Source organism: Coregonus lavaretus (genome assembly GCF_964263955.1).
Source record: "Coregonus lavaretus genome assembly, contig: HAP1_SCAFFOLD_6405, whole genome shotgun sequence".
Classification (NCBI taxonomy): Eukaryota; Metazoa; Chordata; class Actinopteri; order Salmoniformes; family Salmonidae; genus Coregonus; species Coregonus lavaretus.
This window is the reverse complement of record NW_028166052.1, coordinates 1-21693: the sequence shown is the minus strand read 5'-3', so window position 1 is coordinate 21693 and position 21693 is coordinate 1. Positions and strand designations below refer to the sequence as shown.

The 21693-nt window shown below is 46.5% G+C and overlaps 1 protein-coding gene across 1 annotated transcript in view; it reads left to right on the top strand.

Annotated features, from left to right (window-relative positions):
* LOC311115168 (NBAS subunit of NRZ tethering complex-like) overlaps window positions 1–21459 on the top strand; it is a gene marked incomplete at its 5' end in the record, with an annotated part of 32707 nt that extends 11248 nt beyond the window's left edge. The window contains 3 exons of the mRNA XM_084190371.1: window positions 3250–3390; window positions 18920–19135; window positions 21264–21459. Of these exons, the coding sequence (XP_084046497.1) occupies window positions 3250–3390; window positions 18920–19135; window positions 21264–21452 (546 nt within the window). The remainder of the gene's footprint in view (window positions 1–3249; window positions 3391–18919; window positions 19136–21263) is intronic.
* Between the last annotated feature and the right edge of the window lie 234 nt (window positions 21460–21693).

Genomic DNA, 21693 nt, shown 5'->3' with positions numbered 1-21693 from the left:
GCTGTTATTTACCCCCCTTGTTGGTTATGATGGGCTGATCAGAGCTGTTATTTACCCCCCTTGTTGGTTATGATGGGCTGATCAGATCTGTTATTTAACCCCCTTGTTGGTTATGATGGGCTGATCAGATCTGTTATTTACCCCCCTTGTTGGTTATGATGGGCTGATCAGAGCTGTTATTTAAACCCCCTTGTTGGTTATGATGGGCTGATCAGAGCTGTTATTTACCCCCCTTGTTGGTTATGATGGGCTGATCAGAGCTGTTATTTACCCCCCTTGTTGGTTATGATGGGCTGATCAGATCTGTTATTTACCCCCCTTGTTGGTTATGATGGGCTGATCAGATCTGTTATTTACCCCCCTTGTTGGTTATGATGGGCTGATCAGAGCTGTTATTTAAACCCCCTTGTTGGTTATGATGGGCTGATCAGAGCTGTTATTTACCCCCCTTGTTGGTTATGATGGGCTGATCAGAGCTGTTATTTACCCCCCTTGTTGGTTATGATGGGCTGATCAGAGCTGTTATTTACCCCCCTTGTTGGTTATGATGGGCTGATCAGAGCTGTTATTTAAACCCCCTTGTTGGTTATGATGGGCTGATCAGAGCTGTTATTTACCCCCCTTGTTGGTTATGATGGGCTGATCAGATCTGTTATTTACCCCCCTTGTTGGTTATGATGGGCTGATCAGAGCTGTTATTTAAACCCCCTTGTTGGTTATGATGGGCTGATCAGAGCTGTTATTTAAACCCCCTTGTTGGTTATGATGGGCTGATCAGAGCTGTTATTTACCCCCCTTGTTGGTTATGATGGGCTGATCAGAGCTGTTATTTACCCCCCTTGTTGGTTATGATGGGCTGATCAGATCTGTTATTTACCCCCCTTGTTGGTTATGATGGGCTGATCAGAGCTGTTATTTAAACCCCCTTGTTGGTTATGATGGGCTGATCAGAGCTGTTATTTAAACCCCCTTGTTGGTTATGATGGGCTGATCAGATCTGTTATTTACCCCCCTTGTTGGTTATGATGGGCTGATCAGAGCTGTTATTTACCCCCCTTGTTGGTTATGATGGGCTGATCAGAGCTGTAAATTGTTTAAGCTGTGGTCAAGGCTTTATTAACCTACAGTGCCTTGAGAAAGTATTCACACCTCTTGAGTAGCTCCATATTTTGTTGTGTTATAGCCTGAATTTAAAATGGATTATTTTGAGATTATTTTGAGATTTTGTGTCACTTGCTGACACACAATACCCCATAATGTCAAAGTGGAATTATGTAAATGAAAAGCTGAAATGTCATGAGTCAATAAGTATTCAACACCTTTTTATGGCAAGCATAAATACGTTAAAGAGTAAAGATTTGCTTAAGTCACAGTAAGTTGCAATACGTTGCATGGACTCACTCTGTGTGCAATAATAGTCTTTAACATGATTTTTGAATGACTACCTCATCTCTGTACCCCACACATGCAATTATCTGTAGAATGTTTTAAAGAATGTGCAAATATTGTACAAGCCAGGTGTGCAAAGCTCTTAGAGACTTGCCCAGATAGATTCACAGCTGTAATCGCTGCCAAAGGTGATTCTAACATGTATTGACTCAGGGGTGTGAATACTTATGTAAATTAGATATTTCTGTACTTCATTTTCAATGAATGTGCAAAAATTTCTAAAGACATGTTTTCACTTTGTCATAATGGGATACTGTGTGTAGATTGTGAAAAAAAAATATGTTTAATCCATTTTGAATTCAGGTTGAAAATGTGGAATAGGTCAAAGGGTATGAATACTTTCTGAAGGCACTGTGTGGCTGGTTAATTATGGCTGGCATTATTTACAATCTGCCACAATATCAATGTTGCTAGCTAAGTTATACGAGGGGGTAGTAGGCCTAGTTGGACAAGGCTATCTGAATGTGCACATGATGGAAGTTAAAGGTCGCCTAAATATTCATTATTTATTAGAAAAAAATGCACTGACTGTGACTAAAATGGCTGTGACTAAAACAAGAATAAAATTGTCCAGAGTTTTAGTTGACTGATAATAATTAAAACTAACGAATGATTAAATGATTAAAATGTAACTAAGACTAAAAAATATTTTAATACATACTAAGACAAAAAATAAATCTAAAATAGCTGCCAAAATTAACACTGCTCTAAATTCCGACAAACAACTTTTTATTTGGTAGCAGAAAATGTTATTCTTATTCCAGATTTGAATAGCAGAAAAGATGACCGAGATGTCATGTTGTAAAAGTTGTCAACATTTCTAGAAATAAATTGTTAATGTGGTTTTTAAAACAGCTGTATCGTTTGATCGGTAGAATATATTTGTATTACTATTTCAGATTTGAATAGCAGAGAAGTAGAGGAAGATTTCATATGCTTTAACTTTTTGTGTAAGTTGACGTCAAAGTGGTCAAATTAGCTGATCTGTGTCAAAGGTTGCATTGTTGCATTTACAGTGAATGGGAATGTTGGAATTCATGATGTCACAATGGAGACCTTTTAGAATGTTAAAGTCCCATGGAAGTGGATGAAGAACAACAATGACAAAAAGCTTAATAGTTTAAAAGGTATCAAATAAAATATACAGTATCAAAAAGTTGTATACAAGCAACTCAATCTAGATCAGGCTGCGCGTTTTAAATCTTAAATGACATTTCTAGCTTAAACAGTGTAGCATTCCACAACATAATAACATAATACTGGATGTCGAATATTTAAAGTGTGGACTCTTTCTTCTCAAGCCCCACTAATAAGATGTATGGAAGGAATCTAGAGTTTGGCTTTGCCTTCAGCAAGCACACCTAAAAACATGTCAGCAAGCACACCTAAAAACATGTCAGCAAGCACACCTAAAAACACGTTAGCAAGCACACCTAAAAACACGTCAGCAAGCACACCTAAAAACACGTCAGCAAGCACACCTAAAAACATGTCAGCAAGCACACCTAAAAACACGTCAGCAAGCACACCTAAAAACACGTCAGCAAGCACACCTAAAAACACGTCAGCAAGCACACCTAAAAACACGTCAGCAAGCACACCTAAAAACACGTCAGCAAGCACACCTAAAAACACGTCAGCAAGCACACCTAAAAACACGTCAGCAAGCACACCTAAAAACACGTCAGCAAGCACACCTAAAAACACGTCAGCAAGCACACCTAAAAACACGTCAGCAAGCACACCTAAAAACACGTCAGCAAGCACACCTAAAAACACGTCCCCTCCTCTGTTCTAAAGGTTTTAAAGAGACCCCCCCAGACAGAACAGGACTACCTCCACGCGTACGACACCTGCGCCAAATACCTGGACAGACTGCTTCCTGCTGACGCTGTACACTTCCTGGATGACATAACGTTCTCCCCGCTTGCAGCCAATCAGGTGAGGATTTGATGACGGTGATGATGGTGTTGGTGATGATGGTGGGGGTGGTGATGATGGGGGTGGTGATGGTGGGGGTGGTGATGATGAGAATGAAGATGATTGTGATGGTGTTCATGATGATGATGATGGTGGTGGTGATGATGGTGAGTTTAGTTTGTCTGGGTGGGGTATGTATGTCTGGGTGGGGTGTGTCTGTCTGGGTGGGGTGTGTCTGTCTGGGTGGGGTGTGTCTGTCTGGGTGGGGTGTGTCTGTCTGGGTGGGGTATGTATGTCTGGGTGGGGTGTGTCTGTCTGGGTGGGGTGTGTCTGTCTGGGTGGGGTGTGGATGTCTGGGTGGGGTGTGGATGTCTGGGTGGGGAGTGTCTGTCTGGGTGGGATGTGGATGTCTGGGTGGGGTGTGGATGTCTGGGTGGGGTGTGGATGTCTGGGTGGGGTGTGGATGTCTGGGTGGGGAGTGTCTGTCTGGGTGGGATGTGGATGTCTGGGTGGGGAGTGTCTGTCTGGGTGGGGTGTGGATGTCTGGGTGGGGTGTGGATGTCTGTTTTGGAAGTGGATGCGAATAGATTAAGTTAAGGCATTTTCAACACACAAATGTTTCTTAAAAAGATAAGAAGAGAAGTAGTCGATTTCTCCTCAACCCTCAACCATGAAAGATTGTCATGCACGTTGTTGTTAGTTCTGTGTGTGCAGTGAAGGGCAAGGCGTGCTGCTTTGTTTTGAGACCGCTGCAGCTTTGCTAGGGTCTTTCTTTGCTGCGCCTGACCATGTTACCGGACAGTAATCAAGATGGAACAAGACCAGAGTCTGAACAACTAGTACAGTTGATCTTTGTGTCAAAAAACGCAGAACATATTTTTATAACAGACTTGACCACGATAACTGACTATCCAATAGTGAGTTAAATGGTTCCTCTTCCCAGTTGTTTCTCCAGGTTAGGAATATACTGGTGTAGCTATCCACATCAGTTGCTTGGCAACCTGGTAACTGGCAGCAAGCAACATGAGCTCCTAACATTTTGAGAATTTTGTTAATTTGTTAACAGAATAAGAAAAATAATAGTTGTCATAAAATCATCAACCGCAGAAGCAGAGAATGTAAGACTTCTGAAATACCAAGAAGCGAATGCGCTATTAGCGTTAGCAAAATCTAATAACAAGCTCGGAACACATGCTGATATCCTAATGAAGGACCAAGACATTCACGCCCAGGTGCATCTTTTGAAAATAAAAACAATGGGGTTGAAATTGAATACCCTAAAGATATTTTTAAGCAACCAGAGCAAAGAAACAATTCAAAGAGAAGACCCCGAGGGACAACCCAGACACCTACAGCCTGGCGCTCTGCTATCACTGCTGCCCTACCCTATACCAGGAAGGGTCACTGTGGAGGGAGAACAGGAAGAGGAAGGACTGACGTTAACATTTCTAACAATGGAACAACAGTGGGCAGGGTCCTGGGAGCAGCCTGGAGGAGTTCCGAAGGAGGTTCCCAACAGTGGGCAGGGTCCTGGGAGCAGCCTGGGAGCAGCCTGGAGGAGTTCCGAAGGAGGTTCCCAACAGTGGGCAGGGTCCTGGGAGCAGCCTGGAGGAGTTCCAAAGGAGGTTCCCAACAGTGGGCAGGGTCCTGGGAGCAGCCTGGAGGAGTTCCGAAGGAGGTTCCCAACAGTGGGCAGGGTCCTGGGAGCAGCCTGGAGGAGTTCCAAAGGGAGGTTCCCAACAGTGGGGAGGGTCCTGGGAGCAGCCTGGAGGAGTTCCAAAGGAGGTTCCCAACACCAAAAACAGCCACAGAGCGCTTTAAACAGGAAGAGCCAGAGGTGAAGGCTACCCGTGAAGATTTGTCAATATCAGAAACAACAACAGGGTACCCCTCCCCACCTCCTCATTCCCGCCACTCCCCCAGAGTTAATGCTCTGAAAGACAGCCTGGCTGAACAAAAGAGAGACTACACCATCTTCAATGAAAAGACCAGACCAGACCCACAGACCTACAACCAGACCAGACCAGACCAGACCCACAGACCTGCAACCAGACCAGACCCACAGACCTACAACCAGACCAGACCAGACCCACAGACCAGACCCACAGACCAGACCTACAACCAGACCCACAGACCTGCAACCAGACCAGACCAGACCCACAGACCTACAACCAGACCAGACCAGACCCACAGACCTGCAACCAGACCAGACCCACAGACATGCAACCAGACCAGACCAGACCCACAGACCTGCAACCAGACCAGACCAGACCAGACCCACAGACACAGACCTACAACCAGACCAGACCAGACCAGACCCACAGACACAGACCTGCAACCAGACCAGACCCACAGACCAGATGGTCATCCTGTGTGACTCCAACAGAAAATACCTTGATGGAAGACAGCTGTTCCCAAGGAGAAGAGTGAGGAAGATCTGGTGCCCAACTACGCAGTCTGCCCTTGGATTCCTGGCAGAGCAGAGGCTGAGAGCACCGACCCACATCATCCTCCACGCAGGGAGGAATGATCTCAGCACAGGCAGGGTGGATGTAGCCAACGCTCTGAACCAGGTGGCCGTAACAACCACACAGATCTACCCCACAGCCATGATCAGCATCTCCACTCTTCTGCCCAGAACAGATCTACCCCACAGCCAAGATCAGCATCTCCACTCTTCTGCCCAGAACAGATCTACCCCACAGCCAAGATCAGCATCTCCACTCTTCTGCCCAGAACAGATATACATCAGAGAGCCACCCACAGGATAAATGCTGAAGTGTCTTGTAACTGAGCTCTGATTCAGAATGTGCGCATCAGAAGGACATTCATCATGATCAACTCTATGTCCACATCAACAGAGAACAGATGAGAGCCTTTGCAAAGGTTCAGAAGGGGACAGATTTGGACATAAGGTCACACGACCACGTCAAAGGGACTCTAAGCCAAGGCAACACAACACCCATACCCCTCGACAACTCAAGCAGCCTGAGAAAAGGATAAACAAACGCCAGCCCTCTACCCAGAGAGACAGTTATGCTACAGTGACATCCAGGGTAAACCTCAGCCATCTACCCAGAAAGACTGTTATTCTAAATCAAATCAAAATCAAATGCATTGGTCACATACACATGGTTAGCAGATATTATTGTGAGTGCAGCGAAATGCTTGTGCTTCTAGTTCCGACAGTGCATTAATATCTAACAAGTAATATCTAATAGTTCCACAACAAAAACCTAATATGCACAAATCTAAGGAATGGAATGGAATAAGAATATATAAATATATGGATGAGCAATGTCATTATCAGAGCAGCATAGGCTAAGATGCAATAGATAGTATAGAATACAAAATATACATATGAGACGGGTAATGCAAGATATGTAAACATTATTAAAGTGGCGTTATTAAATTGACTAGCATTCCATTTATTAAAGTGGCCAGTCTCTCGGTCCCAGCTTTGATGCACCTGTACTGACCTCGCCTTCTGGATGATAGCGGGGTGAACAGGCAGTGGCTCGGGTGGTTGATGTCCTTGATGATCTTTTTGGCCTTCCTGTGACATCGGGTGCTGTAGGTGTCCTGGAGGGCAGGCAGTGGGCCCCCAGTGATGCGTTCGGCAGACCGCACCACCCTCTGGAGAGCCCTGCGGTTGCGGGCGGTGCAGTTGCCGTACCAGGCGGTGATACAGCCCGACAGGATGCTCTCAATTGTGCATCTGTAAAGGTGTGTGAGGGTTTTAGGTGCCAAGCCAAATTTCTTCAGCCTCCTGAGGTTGAAGAGACGCTGTTGTGCCTTCTTCACCACACTGTCTGCGTGGGTGGACCATTTAAGTTTGTCAGTGATATGTAAGCCGAGTAACTTAACTTTCCACCTTCTCCACTGCAGTCCCGTCGATGTGGATAGGGGGGTGCACCCTCTGCTGTTTCCTGAAGTCCACGATCATCTCCTTTGTTTTGTTGATGTTGAGTGAGAGGTTATTTTCCTGGCACCACACTCCCAGAGCCCTCACCTCCTCCCTGTAGGCCAGTGCTTCTCAATTATTTTCTGTTACGCCCCCCCCCCCCCCCCCCCTAGGAAGAAGTAAACATTTCGCACCCCCCAACTCTCCGCCGTATAGATCAACTTACAACAAATAATAACTTTATTAACATTGTTTTTTAGTCTGTAACAGAAAATATTCAATTTGCCTGAAAAAATTTTTCCAATTCAACCCTTATTTAAACTGTAACCTCACTTAATTCAGAGGAAAGGTGCCTTGATGCCAGTGCTTCTCTGTGTATAACACAGTGTGTCCACTCAGCATTAGGTGAGGCCTTCTTGATGAGTGCCCGAAGTCCTTTTCTCATCCCTGCCATGGTCTGTGCATCATCACTGCAAACACCAATGCAGTTCTCCCACTTTAGCCCATTCTCAGTCAGGAAGCAGTCCAGCACTTTGAATAGCTCTTCAGCTGTGGCTCTGTCTCTGACATATTTAAAAAAAAAAGTAGATCCTCACACGGGGAGTTTGTCATGTCAAAACGTACATAAGCGATAAACAAACAGTCTTTGTTGCTGTCAGTTGCTTCATCGAACTGTACGGCAAAACGTTTGTCTTTTGAGTTTATCTACCAGCTGTTCTTTAAGATCGTTAGCAATGTCATTTATACGTCTGGCGACAGTGTCATTGGACAGAGGGATAGTTTTTATTTTTGCAGCACTTGCGTCATCCAGCATGACAGAGACCATGTCTAATGCTGCAGGCAGTATCAGCTCCTCTGCTATGGAGTGGGGTTTTCTGCACTGAGCCATTTGGTACGCCACCTTATATGATGCTAACAGTGCTCGCTGGTTTACTGAAGTAGCATTCACAAAGCGGGACGATTGTTGGCAATATTCGGCACGTTTTCGCTGAAAAAACTCAAGCGGCTTTATCAGCGTGATTGGGCTGTAATGTCTTTAAGTGACGCCTTCATTTATTTGGCTTCGTGCTGTCCGCTGCCAACGTTTTTAGACACAGTAAACACACCGGTCTTTCCTCGTCTCCCACCGTAGTCACAGTGAAGCCAAGCGCCACATACGCTTCGTCATATTTCCTCGTCTTCGCTTTCGGGAGACGTACGTTTGTCTCATTATCTCCGTCTCTCTCCGCCTTTCTTTTCATCCCTGTTAGATATGTTTCCATGGTGTCTCTTAAGGGTTTGTTACCTGCACTTCATATCTCCTGCTCTGTGCTCTGTGCTCTTGTTCGGTGCAAAAAAACCTACTCCCTGCGGCAAAAAAAAGCATGTTCCCCGGGGTCACACGCGCCCCCCCTGGCATCGCTCCGAGCCCCCCCAGGGGGGCGCGCCCCACTATTTGAGAAGGACTGCTGTAGGCGGTCTCGTCATTGTTGGTAATCAAGCCTACTACTGTTGTGTCGTCTGCAAACTTGATGATTGAGTTGGAGGCGTGGTTGAGACCCAGGGCCTCAAGCTTGATGATGAGCTTGGAGGGTACTATGGAGTTGAATGCTGAGCTGTAGTCAATGAACAGCATTCTTACATAGGTATTCTTCTTGTCCAGATGGGATAGGGCAGTGTGCAGTGTGATGGCGATTGCATCGTCTGTGGATCTATTGGGGCGGTATGAAAATTGAAGTGGGTCTAGGGTGACAGGTAAGGTGGAGGTGATATGATCCTTGACTAGCCTCTCAAAGCACTTCATGATGACAGAAGTGAGTGCTACGGGGCGATAGTCATTTAGTTCAGTTACCTTTGCATTCTTGGGTACAGGAACAATGGTGGACATCTTGAAGCATGTGGGGACAGCAGACTGGGATAGGGAGAAATTGACTATGTCCGTAAACACACCAGCCAGCTGGTCTGTGCATGCTCTGAGGACACGGTTAGGGATGCCATCTGGGCCGGCAGCCTTGCGAGGTTAACCCGTTTAAATGTCTTACTCACGTCGGCCACAGAGAAGTAGAGCCCACAGTCCTTGGTAGTGGGCCGCGTCGGTGGCACTGTGTTATCCTCAAAGCGGGCAAAGAAGGTGTTTAGCTTGTCTGGAAGCTAGAAGTCGGTGTCTGCGACGTGGCTGGTTTTCCCTTTGTAGTCTGTGATTGTCTGTAGACTATGCCACATACGTCTCGTGTCTGAGCCGTTGAATTGCGACTCCACTTTGTCTCTGTACTGACGTTTTGCCTGTTTGATAGCCTTGCGGAGGGAACGACCACTCTGTTTGTATTCTGCCATATTCCCCGTCACCTTGTGATGGTTAAATGCGGTGGTTCGTGCTTTCAGTTTTTCACGAATGATGCCATCTATCCACTGTTTTTTGGTTAGGGTAGGTTTTAATAGTCACAGTGGGTACGACATCTCCTATACACTTCCTTTTTAAACCCACACACCGAATCAGCGTATTACTCTGAGGCTACCCGGAACATCCCAATCCACGTGGAACCTTGAAGCGTGGATTCCGATTGGTCAGACCAGCGTTGAATAGTCCTAAGCACGGGTACTTCCTGTTTGAGTTTCTGCCTATAGGAAGGGAGTTGCAAAATGGAGTCGTGGTCAGATTTGCCGAAGGGAGGGCGGGGGAGGGCATTGTATGCATAGCGGAAATTAGTGTAACAATGGTCCAGCGTTTTTCCAGCGCGAGTGCTACAGTCAATATGCTGATAGAATTTAGGTCGCCTTTTTCTCAAATTTGCTTTGTTAAAATCCCCATCTACAATAAATGCAGCCTCAGGATATATGGTTTCCTGTGACATCCAGGGTAAACCCCAGCCATCTACCCAGATAGACAGTTATTCTACAGTGACATCCAGGAGAGCACCCACAGGTCCCATCCAACAGAACCTCAACAGAGCTACAGAACAGTGAGCTGAGAGAATCCCAGGAGCTCAGCCAGAGAGCTATGCTGAGACAGCACGGAGGCCTGCAAACCCTGCAGCATCTAAACTTAATCAGAGAAGACACCTCCTGATGCATTCATTTAGTTGTATTATTTGTATTGCTATTATTTACTCAGATAGAATAACAGAGACTGAAGGCGTATCCGTGGAAACGACCGTAGCCTGCTACCCAAAACAGACATGCTCAGAGCATGGGGAGGAACTCATAAGCCTCACAGGGAATAGAGTACCAGCCAGTCAGCCACAGTTCCACTCTAAAGGCCTTTACAACTAAATGTCTGTGTATTTACACTGATACAGAAAGGTCTGGCAACAGCCATGGCTGCCTTTTCGCACTGTCAAAATGTCACACTCTTCTCTCCAACCCCCTCGCTCCCCTGCTTTCTCTCTCTCTCTCTCTCTCTCTCTCTCTCTCTCTCTCTCTCTCTCCCTCTCTCTCTCTCTCTCTCTCTCTCTCTCTCTCTCTCTCTCTCTCTCTCTCTCTGTGTCTGTCTCTCTCTCCCCTGCTTGCTCTCTCTCGCTCTTCTCTCCAACCCCGTGTCTGTCTCTCTCTCCCCTGCTTGCTCTCTCTCGCTCTTCTCTCCAACCCCCTCGCTCCCCTGCTTTCTCTCTCTCTCTCTCTCTCTCTCTCTCTCTCTCTCTCTCTCTCTCTCTCTCTCTCTCTCTCTCTCTCTCTCTGTCTCTCTCTCCCCTGCTTGCTCTCTCTCTCTCTCTCTCTCTCTCTCGCTCTTCTCTCCAACCCCCTCTCTCCCCTGCTTGCTCTCTTTCTCTCTTCTCTTCTCCCCTGGTGAGTTGATTGATCCCCCTTTAACTTCAGAGCCGTTAAACTCCATCTCCCAGCAGTCACCTTTCACCCACTGAGCTTTAAACCCACACATTAGCTCTAATCAACACCCTCCCTCTATACCTCCTCTCTTCTCTCCCTCATCCTCTGTCCTCCCTGTCCCTTCTCCCTTTCCATCCCTCTGTCCTCCCTGTCCCTTCTCCCTTTCCATCCTCTGTCCTCCCTGTCCCTTCTCCCTTTCCATCCTCTGTCCTCCCTGTCCCTTCTCCCTTTCCATCCTCTGTCCTCCCTGTCCCTTCTCCCTTTCCATCCTCTGTCCTCCCTGTCCCTTCTCCCTTTCCATCCTCTGTCCTCCCTGTCCCTTCTCCCTTTCCATCCTCTGTCCTCCCTGTCCCTTCTCCCTTTCCATCCTCTGTCCTCCCTGTCCCTTCTCCCTTTCCATCCTCTGTCCTCCCTGTCCCTTCTCCCTTTCCATCCTCTGTTCTCCCTGTCCCTTCTCCCTTTCCATCCCTCTGTCCTCCCTGTCCCTTCTCCCTTTCCATCCTCTGTCCTCCCTGTCCCTTCTCCCTTTCCATCCCTCTGTCCTCCCTGTCCCTTCTCCCTTTCCATCCCTCTGTCCTCCCTGTCCCTTCTCCCTTTCCATCCCTCTGTCCTCCCTGTCCCTTCTCCCTTTCCATCCCTCTGTCCTCCCTGTCCCTTCTCCCTTTCCATCCCTCTGTCCTCCCTGTCCCTTCTCCCTTTCCATCCCTCTGTCCTCCCTGTCCCTTCTCCCTTTCCATCCTCTGTCCTCCCTGTCCCTTCTCCCTTTCCATCCCTCTGTCCTCCCTGTCCCTTCTCCCTTTCCATCCCTCTGTCCTCCCTGTCCCTTCTCCCTTTCCATCCCTCTGTCCTCCCTGTCCCTTCTCCCTTTCCATCCCTCTGTCCTCCCTGTCCCTTCTCCCTTTCCTTCCCTCTGTCCTCCCTGTCCCTTCTCCCTTTCCATCCCTCTGTCCTCCGTGTCCCTTTTCCCTTTCCATCCTCTGTCCTCCCTGTCCCTTCCTCTCCCTCACCCATATACCAGTGGTAACAGCTGTCTCTCTCTTGATCTAAATACTAACCTTTCACCCCCCTCCATGGTTCGATCCATTCCCAGCAGGCCGTGCGAGTGGTGGGAGGTCGGGGTTAACCACTTCCTCCCAGTTTTTTTTTTTTCTTTTTTTTTAGGACATAAATGTACAGAGCCAGGATCAGCTTCCCCTCCCCCCAATCCTAACCTTAACCATTACTCGGGAAAACGCTACACTGATCCCAGATCAGCGTCTAGGGCCAACTTCACCCTACACCCTCTTCTAGAGCCCCTGGCGTGCCCACCCTGACTCTCCTACACCCTCTTCTAAAGCCCCTGGCGTGCCCACCCTGACACTCTAGTGATTAATGACTATCAACAGCAGGTCTATAGGGCTCTCTCTCTCTCTTTCAACATTACACTTACAAAGGTTCCAAAATAATAAATGTCAAATGTCATATTATGTATACAGTGGGGAGAACAAGTATTTGATACACTGCCGATTTTGCAGGTTTTCCTACTTACAAAGCATGTAGAGGTCTGTCATTTTTATCGTAGGTACACTTCAACTGTGAGAGACGGAATCTAAAACAAAAATCCAGAAAATCACATTGTATGATTTTTAAGTAATTAATTTGCATTTTATTGCATGACATAAGTATTTGATCACCTACCAACCAGTAAGAATTCCGGCTCTCACAGACCTGTTAGATTTTCTTTAAGAAGCCCTCCTGTTCTCCACTCATTACCTGTATTAACTGCACCTGTTTGAACTCATTACCTGTATAAAAGACACCTGTCCACACACTCAATCAAACAGACTCCAACCTCTCCACGATGGCCAAGACCAGAGAGCTGTGTAAGGACATCAGGGATAAAATTGTAGACCTGCACAAGGCTGGGATGGGCTACAGGACAATAGGCAAGCAGCTTGGTGAGAAGGCAACAACTGTTGGCGCAATTATTAGAAAATGGAAGAAGTTCAAGATGACGGTCAATCACCGTCGGTCTGGGGCTCCATGCAAGATCTCACCTCGTGGGGCATCAATGATTATGAGGAAGGTGAGGGATCAGCCCAGAACTACACGGCAGGACCTGGTCAATGACCTGAAGAGAGCTGGGACCACAGTCTCAAAGAAAACCATTAGTAACACACTACGCCGTCATGGATTAAAATCCTGCAGCGCACGCAAGGTCCCCCTGCTCAAGCCAGCGCATGTCCAGGCTCGTCTGAAGTTTGTGCCAATGACCATCTGGATGATCCAGAGGAGGAATGGGAGAAGGTCATGTGGTCTGATGAGACAAAAATAGAGCTTTTTGGTCTAAACTCCACTCGCCATGTTTGGAGGAAGAAGAAGGATGAGTACAACCCCAAGAACACCATCCCAACCGTGAAGCATGGAGGTGGAAACATCATTCTTTGGGGATGCTTTTCTGCAAAGGGGACAGGACGACTGCACCGTATTGAGGGGAGGATGGATGGGGCCATGTGTCGCGAGATCTTGGCCAACAACCTCCTTCCCTCAGTAAGAGCATTGAAGATGGGTCGAAGCTGGGTCTTCCAGCATGACAACGACCCGAAACACACAGCCAGGGCAACTAAGGAGTGGCTCCGTAAGAAGCATCTCAAGGTCCTGTAGTAGCCTAGCCAGTCTCCAGACCTGAACCCAATAGAAAATCTTTGGAGGGAGCTGAAAGTGGGCAGTGCGCACATAGCCTGTCTTCTCTTGAGAGCCAGGTCTGCCTACGGCGGCCTTTCTCAATAGCAAGGCTATGCTCACTGAGTCTGTACATAGTCAAAGCTTTCCTTAAGTTTGGGTCAGTCACAGTGGTCAGGTATTCTGCCACTGTGTACTCTCTGTTTAGGGCCAAATAGCATTCTAGTTTGCTCTGTTTTTTTGTTTGTTCTTTCCAATGTGTCAAGTAATTCTCTTTTTGTTTTCATGATTTGGTTGGGTCTAGTTGTGTTGTTGTTGTTGTTGTCCTGGGGCTGTGTGGGGTCTGTTTGTGTTTGTGAACAGAGCCCCAGGACCAGCTTGCTTAGGGGACTCTTCTCCAGGTTCATCTCTCTGTAGGTGATGGCTTTGTTATGGAAGGTTTGGGAATCGCTTCCTTTTAAGTGGTTATAGAATTTAACGGCTCTTTTCTGGATTTTGATAATTTTGATAAGAAGATCTAGGTGCTGCTGTAGGCCCTCCTTGGTTGGTGACAGAAGCACCAGATCAACAAAAAAAGTTCTTAACAGGTTCGAAGCCACAAAAAGTAACCGTTTATATTGTTTCTTTCTGTTCCTCTGAAATCATTTAGTTTTTTTTACATTTAGCTGGACATTAAATGACTTCACCAATCAGAGGATAGAGCAGCTTGCTGTGGAGCGGGTAAGCTATTTAATCTGTACAGGAAAGTCGTTAAGCGCAAATAGCATTTTGCCGTAACAGCATGGCTTAATCATAATGAAAGATAAACACGCGCCGCGAGATGCGACTGACATTTTGCGGGTGGGGGGAGAGCAAGAGAGAGGGTGGAGGAAGCTTGGCTTGAAGCGCTGGGCATCTTAGTGCATGTCATAACATCTGAATTAGGTCTACAGAATTATACCTACTGAGGAGCGGCTTCTATCGATGAACTTTGAATGTCTTTGATGGCTCAACGTTGGACCCGAGCTAGCTAACAAGCAGCACTAGAATAAAAAATACATTTGACCTTTTTGTAGTTAATAAATCCAATGTGAAACGTGTTAACTATAGTATCCTTAACTAGCATTGAAAAAGTTTATCCATTCTTCTCTAATTAAACATCTCTCTCACTAATTTCTGAATCACGTTTGTAACGTCGTAAGTTTGCTACAGTAACCTGTGCTTCGGACGGGGAGGGGCAAGTAGCCTGCACACACATTGGCAAATATTTGCAGCTGGCAGGCTCTGGAACAATGACCATCTGGACGCTGGAATACGTTTGAGTGACAGAGTGAGGGCTTTGCATAGGCGCTTTGTTGCGTTTTTTGCGTAACAATTTTTTGTTGTTGCCCTGAACGTAAAATAACATTATTAACCGGTTCCATGCTATTAAAATAACGGTTGTGTTGCGAAACAGTGTAGACCACTTTAGTTTCAGGTTCTGATTATGTTCCTCTAATAATTTATTTTCTAGTTTTCGGTTCTGTTCCCTGAACTGGTTCAAACACCTGTCTCCATGTGAAATAATATAATATGCCCTGGCAAATGTTTTTATACTTGCTGAACATTATCCCAGTTTGATTATCCCAGCTGCTTGTGAAAAAATAGAACATCATGTTTTGGTCACGGAGAAGAAAGCACATGGCTAACTAGTTGGCTACAGCAGGATCTAGCCTGGTTATTACTAGTTATTTGGTTTACTGTTTGAACAGTCGCTGAGATTATATTTGGTTATCAATGTAAAATAGGCTATTTTGATGAATAGCTTATAGATCAGATCAATGAACCAAGCGACAACACTGCCCCCACGGCTGCAGAAGGAATGGCTCTGCTCCTAGCTCCTTAGAAACTTTGCAGTATTTAGTTTTTTTGTGTGGTCTTACATTATTAGCCCAGACATTTTTTTGTGTTATTAAATACAGCTGGAAATAACTTTTGGATATCAGAACGGCGGTAACTCACCAGCATTACGACCAGGAATACGACTTTCCCGAATTGGATCCTTTGTTCGTACCCCCCAGGGCAATTTAATTTATTCCAGAGGCTGCTCCAAAACACCGCCGGCGGAGAAGAGGTATTTGGAGTGAACTTCTAGTCCAACTCAGGAGGCGTGCACACAATGCACTGCTTCCGAGTACATTGTTCAGTCTCTGGATAATAGTGTAGACGAGCTCAGGGCGAGTATCTCCTTCCAGAGAGACATCAGGGATTGTAAAATGGCTCTCTCGGGATATACTTTCCCCGTCCATACAGCCAGCTTGGTTCTCAGTACATCACGCAGACAGGAATAAAGAACTCTCCGGGAAGAAGAAAGGTGGTGGTGAATGTTTCATGATTAACTACTCATGGTGTGATTGTGATAACATACAGAATCTCAAGTCCTTTTGTTCACCCGACTTAGAATACCTCACAATCAAATGCCGACCGTATTACCTCCCAAGATAATTATCTTCGGTTATAGTCACAGCCGTGTATATTTCCTGTCAACCCGATACCACGACGGCCCTCAAAGAAGTACACTGGACTTTATGCAAGCTGGAAACCACATCCTGAGGCCGCATTTATTGTAGCTGGGGATTTTAACAAAGCAAATTTGAGGAAAACGCAACCAAAGTTCTACCAACACATTGACTGTAGTACTCGCTCTGGAAAAACATTGGACCACTGCTACTCAACTTTGCCTACAAGGCCCTCCCCCGCCCTCCCTTCGGCAAATCTGATCACGACTCCATTTTGCTCCTCCCTTCCTATAGGCAGAAACTCAAACAGGAAGTACCCGTGCTAAGGTCTATTCAACGCTGGTCTGACCAATCGGAATCCATGCTTCAAGATTGTTTTGATCACGTGGACTGGGATGTGTTCCTGGTAGCCTCTGAGAATAACATCGACGAATTCACTGATATGGTGTCTGAGTTCATCAAGAAGTGTATCGGAAATGTTGTAGCCACTGTGACTATTAAAACCAACCCTAACCAGAAACCGTGGATAGATGGCAGCATTCGCACAAAACTGGAAGCGGGAACCACCACATTTAACCATGGCAAGGTGACGGGGAATATGGCAGAATACAAACAGTGTCATTATTCCCTCTGTAAGGCAATCAAACAGGCAAAACGTCAGTACAGAGACAAAGTGGAGTCGCAATTCAACGGCTCAGACACGAGACATATGTGTCCGGGTTTACAGACAATCACAGATTACAAAGGGAAAACCAGCCCTGTCGCGGACACCGACGTCTTGCTCCCAGACAAGCTAAACCAGTTCTTTGCCCGCTTTGAGGATAACACAGTGCCACCGACGCGGCCCGCTACCAAGGACTGTGGCCTCTCCTTCTCTGTGGCCGACGTGAGTAAGACATTTAAACGTGTTAACCCTCGCAAGGCTGCCGGCCCAGATGGCATACCTAACCGTGTCCTCAGAGAATGCGCAGACCAGCTGGCTGGTGTGTTTACGGACATAGTCAATCTCTCCCTTTCCCAGTTTGCTGTCCCCACATGCTTCAAGATGGCCACCATTGTTCCTGTACCCAAGAAAGTGAAGGAAACTGAACTAAATAACTATCGCCCTGTAGCACTCACTTCTGTCATCATGAAGTGCTTTGAGAGGCTAGTTAAGGATCATATCACCTCTACCTTACCTGTCACCCTAGACCCACTTCAATTTTCATACCGCCCCAATAGATCCACAGACGATGCAATCGCCATTACACTGCACACTGCCCAATCCCATCTGGACAAGAAGAATACCTATGTAAGAATGCTGTTCCCCAGTATGAAAAATAAATAATAAATAATGTATGCACTCACTAACTGTAAGTCGCTCTGGATAAGAGCGTCTGCTAAATGACTAAAATGTAAATGTAAAAATGTAGCTCAGTATTCAACACCATAGTACCCTCCAAGCTCATCATTAAGCCCGGGGCCCTGGGTCTGAACCCCGCCCTGTGCAAATGGGTCCTAGACTTCCTGACGGGCCGCCCCCAGGTGGTGAAGGTAGGAAACAACACCTCCATTTCGCTGATCCTGAACACAGGGACCCCACAAGGGTGTGTGCTCAGCCCCCTCCTGTACTCCCTGTTCACCCATGACTGCGTGGCCACGCACGCCTCCAACTCACTGATCAAGTTTGCAGACGACACAACAGTAGTAGGCCTGATTACCAACAGTGACGAGACCGCCTACAGGGAGGAGGTGAGGGCCCTGGGAGTGTGGTGCCAGGAAAATAACCTCTCACTCAACGTCAACAAAAAAAAGGAGCTGATCGTGGACTTCAGGAAACAGCAAAGGGTGCCGCTGTGTAGAAGGTGGAAAGCTTCAAGATCCTCGCCGAACACATCACTGACGATCTGAAATGGTCCACCACACAGACAGTGTGGTGAAGAAGGCGCAACAGCACCTCTTCAACCTCAGGAGGCTGAAGAAATTTGGCTTGGCCCCTAAAACCCTCACAAACATTTACAGATCCAGGACACCTACAGCACCCTATGTCTCAGGAAGGCCAAAAAGATCATCAAGGACATCAACCACCCGAGCCACTGCCTGTTCACCCCGCTATCATCCAGAAGGCGAGGTCAGTACAGGTGCATCAAAGCTGGGACCGAGAGACTGAAAAACAGCTTCTATCTCAAGGCCATCAGACTGTTAAATAGCCATCACTAGCTGGCTTCCACCCGGTTACTCAACCCTGCACCTTAGAGGCTGCTGCCCCATATACGTAGACTTGGAATCACTGGCCACTTTAATAATGGAACACTGGTCACTTTAATAATGTTTATATACTGCTTTACTCATCTCATATGTATATACTGTATTCTATTCTACTGTATTTTAGTCAATGCCACTCCGACATTGCTCGATCTAATATTTATATATATTTTTAATTATATTATTTTATTTTAGATTTGTGTGTATTGTTAGATAATACTGCACTGCACTGTTGGAGCTAGGAACAACAAGCATTTCACTACACCCGCAACAACATCTGCTAAATATGTGTATGTGACCAATAAAATTTGATTTGATTTGATTGTGATACGGCGTGTCTCAATTTTCAGGTAGTACAAAAGTACAATGCTTGAGTGTGTTATAAGGAGCCCTTTTGTGATGAAAAACGTCATTTCAGCGCTCTTACGTCTCCGTAGTCAGCTTAACCTCTCTCCTGTCCTAGCTGAGTGTGAGTGTGCGGGTGGAGGTGATGAAGAGGGGGATGAAGGCTATGCGGCAGCTCGGAGAGAGGAGTAAGAAGAGGGGCGGAGACGACGGGGAGTCAGACAGAAACGCGGCCTCCAGCTTTGACCACGCCCTCTCCCACCTGCAGCAGTCCTTGGCTCATCTGGACACGCTAAGCCACTCCTTCATCCTGTCACTCAAGGACAGCAACCAGGTAACTCCTCCCCCTCCTATGACACATTAATGAGTCATCAAGGTGATTCTGTAATGATAAATACAGTGGGGGAAAAAAGTATTTAGTCAGCCACCAATTGTGCAAGTTCTCCCACTTAAATAGATGAGAGAGGCCTGTAATTTTCATCATAGGTACACGTCAACTATGACAGACAAATTGAGAAGAAAAAAATCCAGAAAATCACATTGTAGGATTTTTAATGAATTTATTTGCAAATTATGGTGGAAAATAAGTATTTGGTCACCTACAAACAAGCAAGATTTCTGGCTCTCACAGACCTGTAACTTCTGCTTTAAGAGGCTCCTCTGTCCTCCACTCTTTACCTGTATTAATGGCACCTGTTTGAACTTGTTATCAGTATAAAAGACACCTGTCCACAACCTCAAACAGTCACACTCCAAACTCCACTATGGCCAAGACCAAAGAGCTGTCAAAGGACACCAGAAACAAAATTGTAGACCTGCACCAGGCTGGGAAGACTGAATCTGCAATAGGTAAGCAGCTTGGTTTGAAGAAATCAACTGTGGGAGCAATTATTAGCAATTATTAGGAAATGGAAGACATACAAGACCACTGATAATCTCCCTCGATCTGGGGCTCCACGCCAGATCTCACCCCGTGGGGTCAAAATGATCACAAGAACGGTGAGCAAAAATCCCAGAATCACACGGGGGGACCTAGTGAACGACCTGCAGAGAGCTGGGACCAAAGTAACAAAGCCTACCATCAGTAACACACTACGCCGCCAGGGACTCAAATCCTGCAGTGCCAGACGTGTCCCCCTGCTTAAGCCAGTACATGTCCAGGCCCGTCTGAAGTTTGCTAGAGTGCATTTGGATGATCCAGAAGAGGATTGGGAGAATGTCATATGGTCAGATGAAACCAAAATATAACTTTTTGGTAAAAACTCAACTCGTCGTGTTTGGAGGACAAAGAATGCTGTGTTGCATCCAAAGAACACGATACCTACTGTGAAGCATGGGGGTGGAAACATCATGCTTTGGGGCTGTTTTTCTGCAAAGGGACCAGGACGACTGATCCGTGTAAAGGAAAGAATGAATGGGGCCATGTATCGTGAGATTTTGAGTGAAAACCTCCTTCCATCAGCAAGGGCATTGAAGATGAAACGTGGCTGGGTCTTTCAGCATGACAATGATCCCAAACACACCGCCCGGGCAACGAAGGAGTGGTTTCGTAAGAAGCATTTCAAGGTCCTGGAGTGGCCTAGCCAGTCTCCAGAACTCAACCCCATAGAAAATCTTTGGAGGGAGTTGAAAGTCCGTGTTGCCCAGCGACAGCCCCAAAACATCACTGCTCTAGAGGAGATCTGCATGGAGGAATGGGCCAAAATACCAGCAACAGTGTGTGAAAACCTTGTAAAGACTTACAGAAAACGTTTGACCTGTGTCATTGCCAACAAAGGGTATATAACAAAGTATTGAGAAACCTTTGTTATTGACCAAATACTTATTTTCCACCATAATTTGCAAATAAATTCATTAAAAAACCTACAATGTGATTTTCTGGATTTTTTTTCCTCATTTTGTCTGTCATAGTTGACGTGTACCTATGATGAAAATTACAGGCCTCTCTCATCTTTTTAAGTGGGAGAACTTGCACAATTGGTGGCTGACTAAATACTTTTTTCCCCCACTGTATAAATGATTTGTATGTGCTTCTGTTTAAATGAGAGAGCCTTATGGCACATCGCTGCAGCAGCTGTCACTGAAGCTGTCACCTCTACACACTGGACTGAACACACACACACACACACTCACTCACACACTCACTCACTCACTCACTCACTCACTCACTCTTCCCAACTCTCTCTCACTCTTCCCAACTCTCTCTCTCTCTTCCCTACTCCTGCTCTCACTCTTCCCTACTCTCTCACTTTCTCTCTCACTTTTCCCTACTCTCTCTCTCTCTCTCTCTCTCTCTCTCTTTCCTCTTTCTCTCTCTCTCTCTCTCTCTCTCTCTCTCTCTCTCTCTCTCTCTCTCTCTCTCTCTCTCTCTCTCTTCCCTTCTCTCTCACTTTCTCTCTCACTCTTCCCTACTCTCTCTCTCACTTTCTCTCTCACTCTTCCCTACTCTCTCTCTCTCTCAGGAGCGGTTGCAGAGCTACAGTCGTACCTATGATCTCTCCCGTTCTGAACGGTCCAAGGTCCAGGCCCTGGCTGTCACCATGGCGACAGACGGACAGTCACTGGAGCGAATCGGAGAGATGCTGGGCGTCGCTGTGGGCAACCTGGACTTGTCAATCAAAACTGTTCTGCAGGTGGCTGTGGAGAAGTAGTCTCTGCCCTCAGGTATACACACTCCTCCTTTTACCTCCCCTTTCTCCGCTCTCTCCTCTCCCTCTCTCTCTGTCTCTCTCTCTCTCTGTCTCTCTCTCTCTCTCTCTGTCTCCTCTCTCTCCTCTCCCTCTCTCTCTGTCTCTCTCTCTCTCTCTCTCTGTCTCTCTCCTCTCTCTCTCCTCTCTCTCCTCTCCCTCTCTCTCTGTCTCTCTCTCTCTTCTCTCTCTCTCTCCTCTCCCT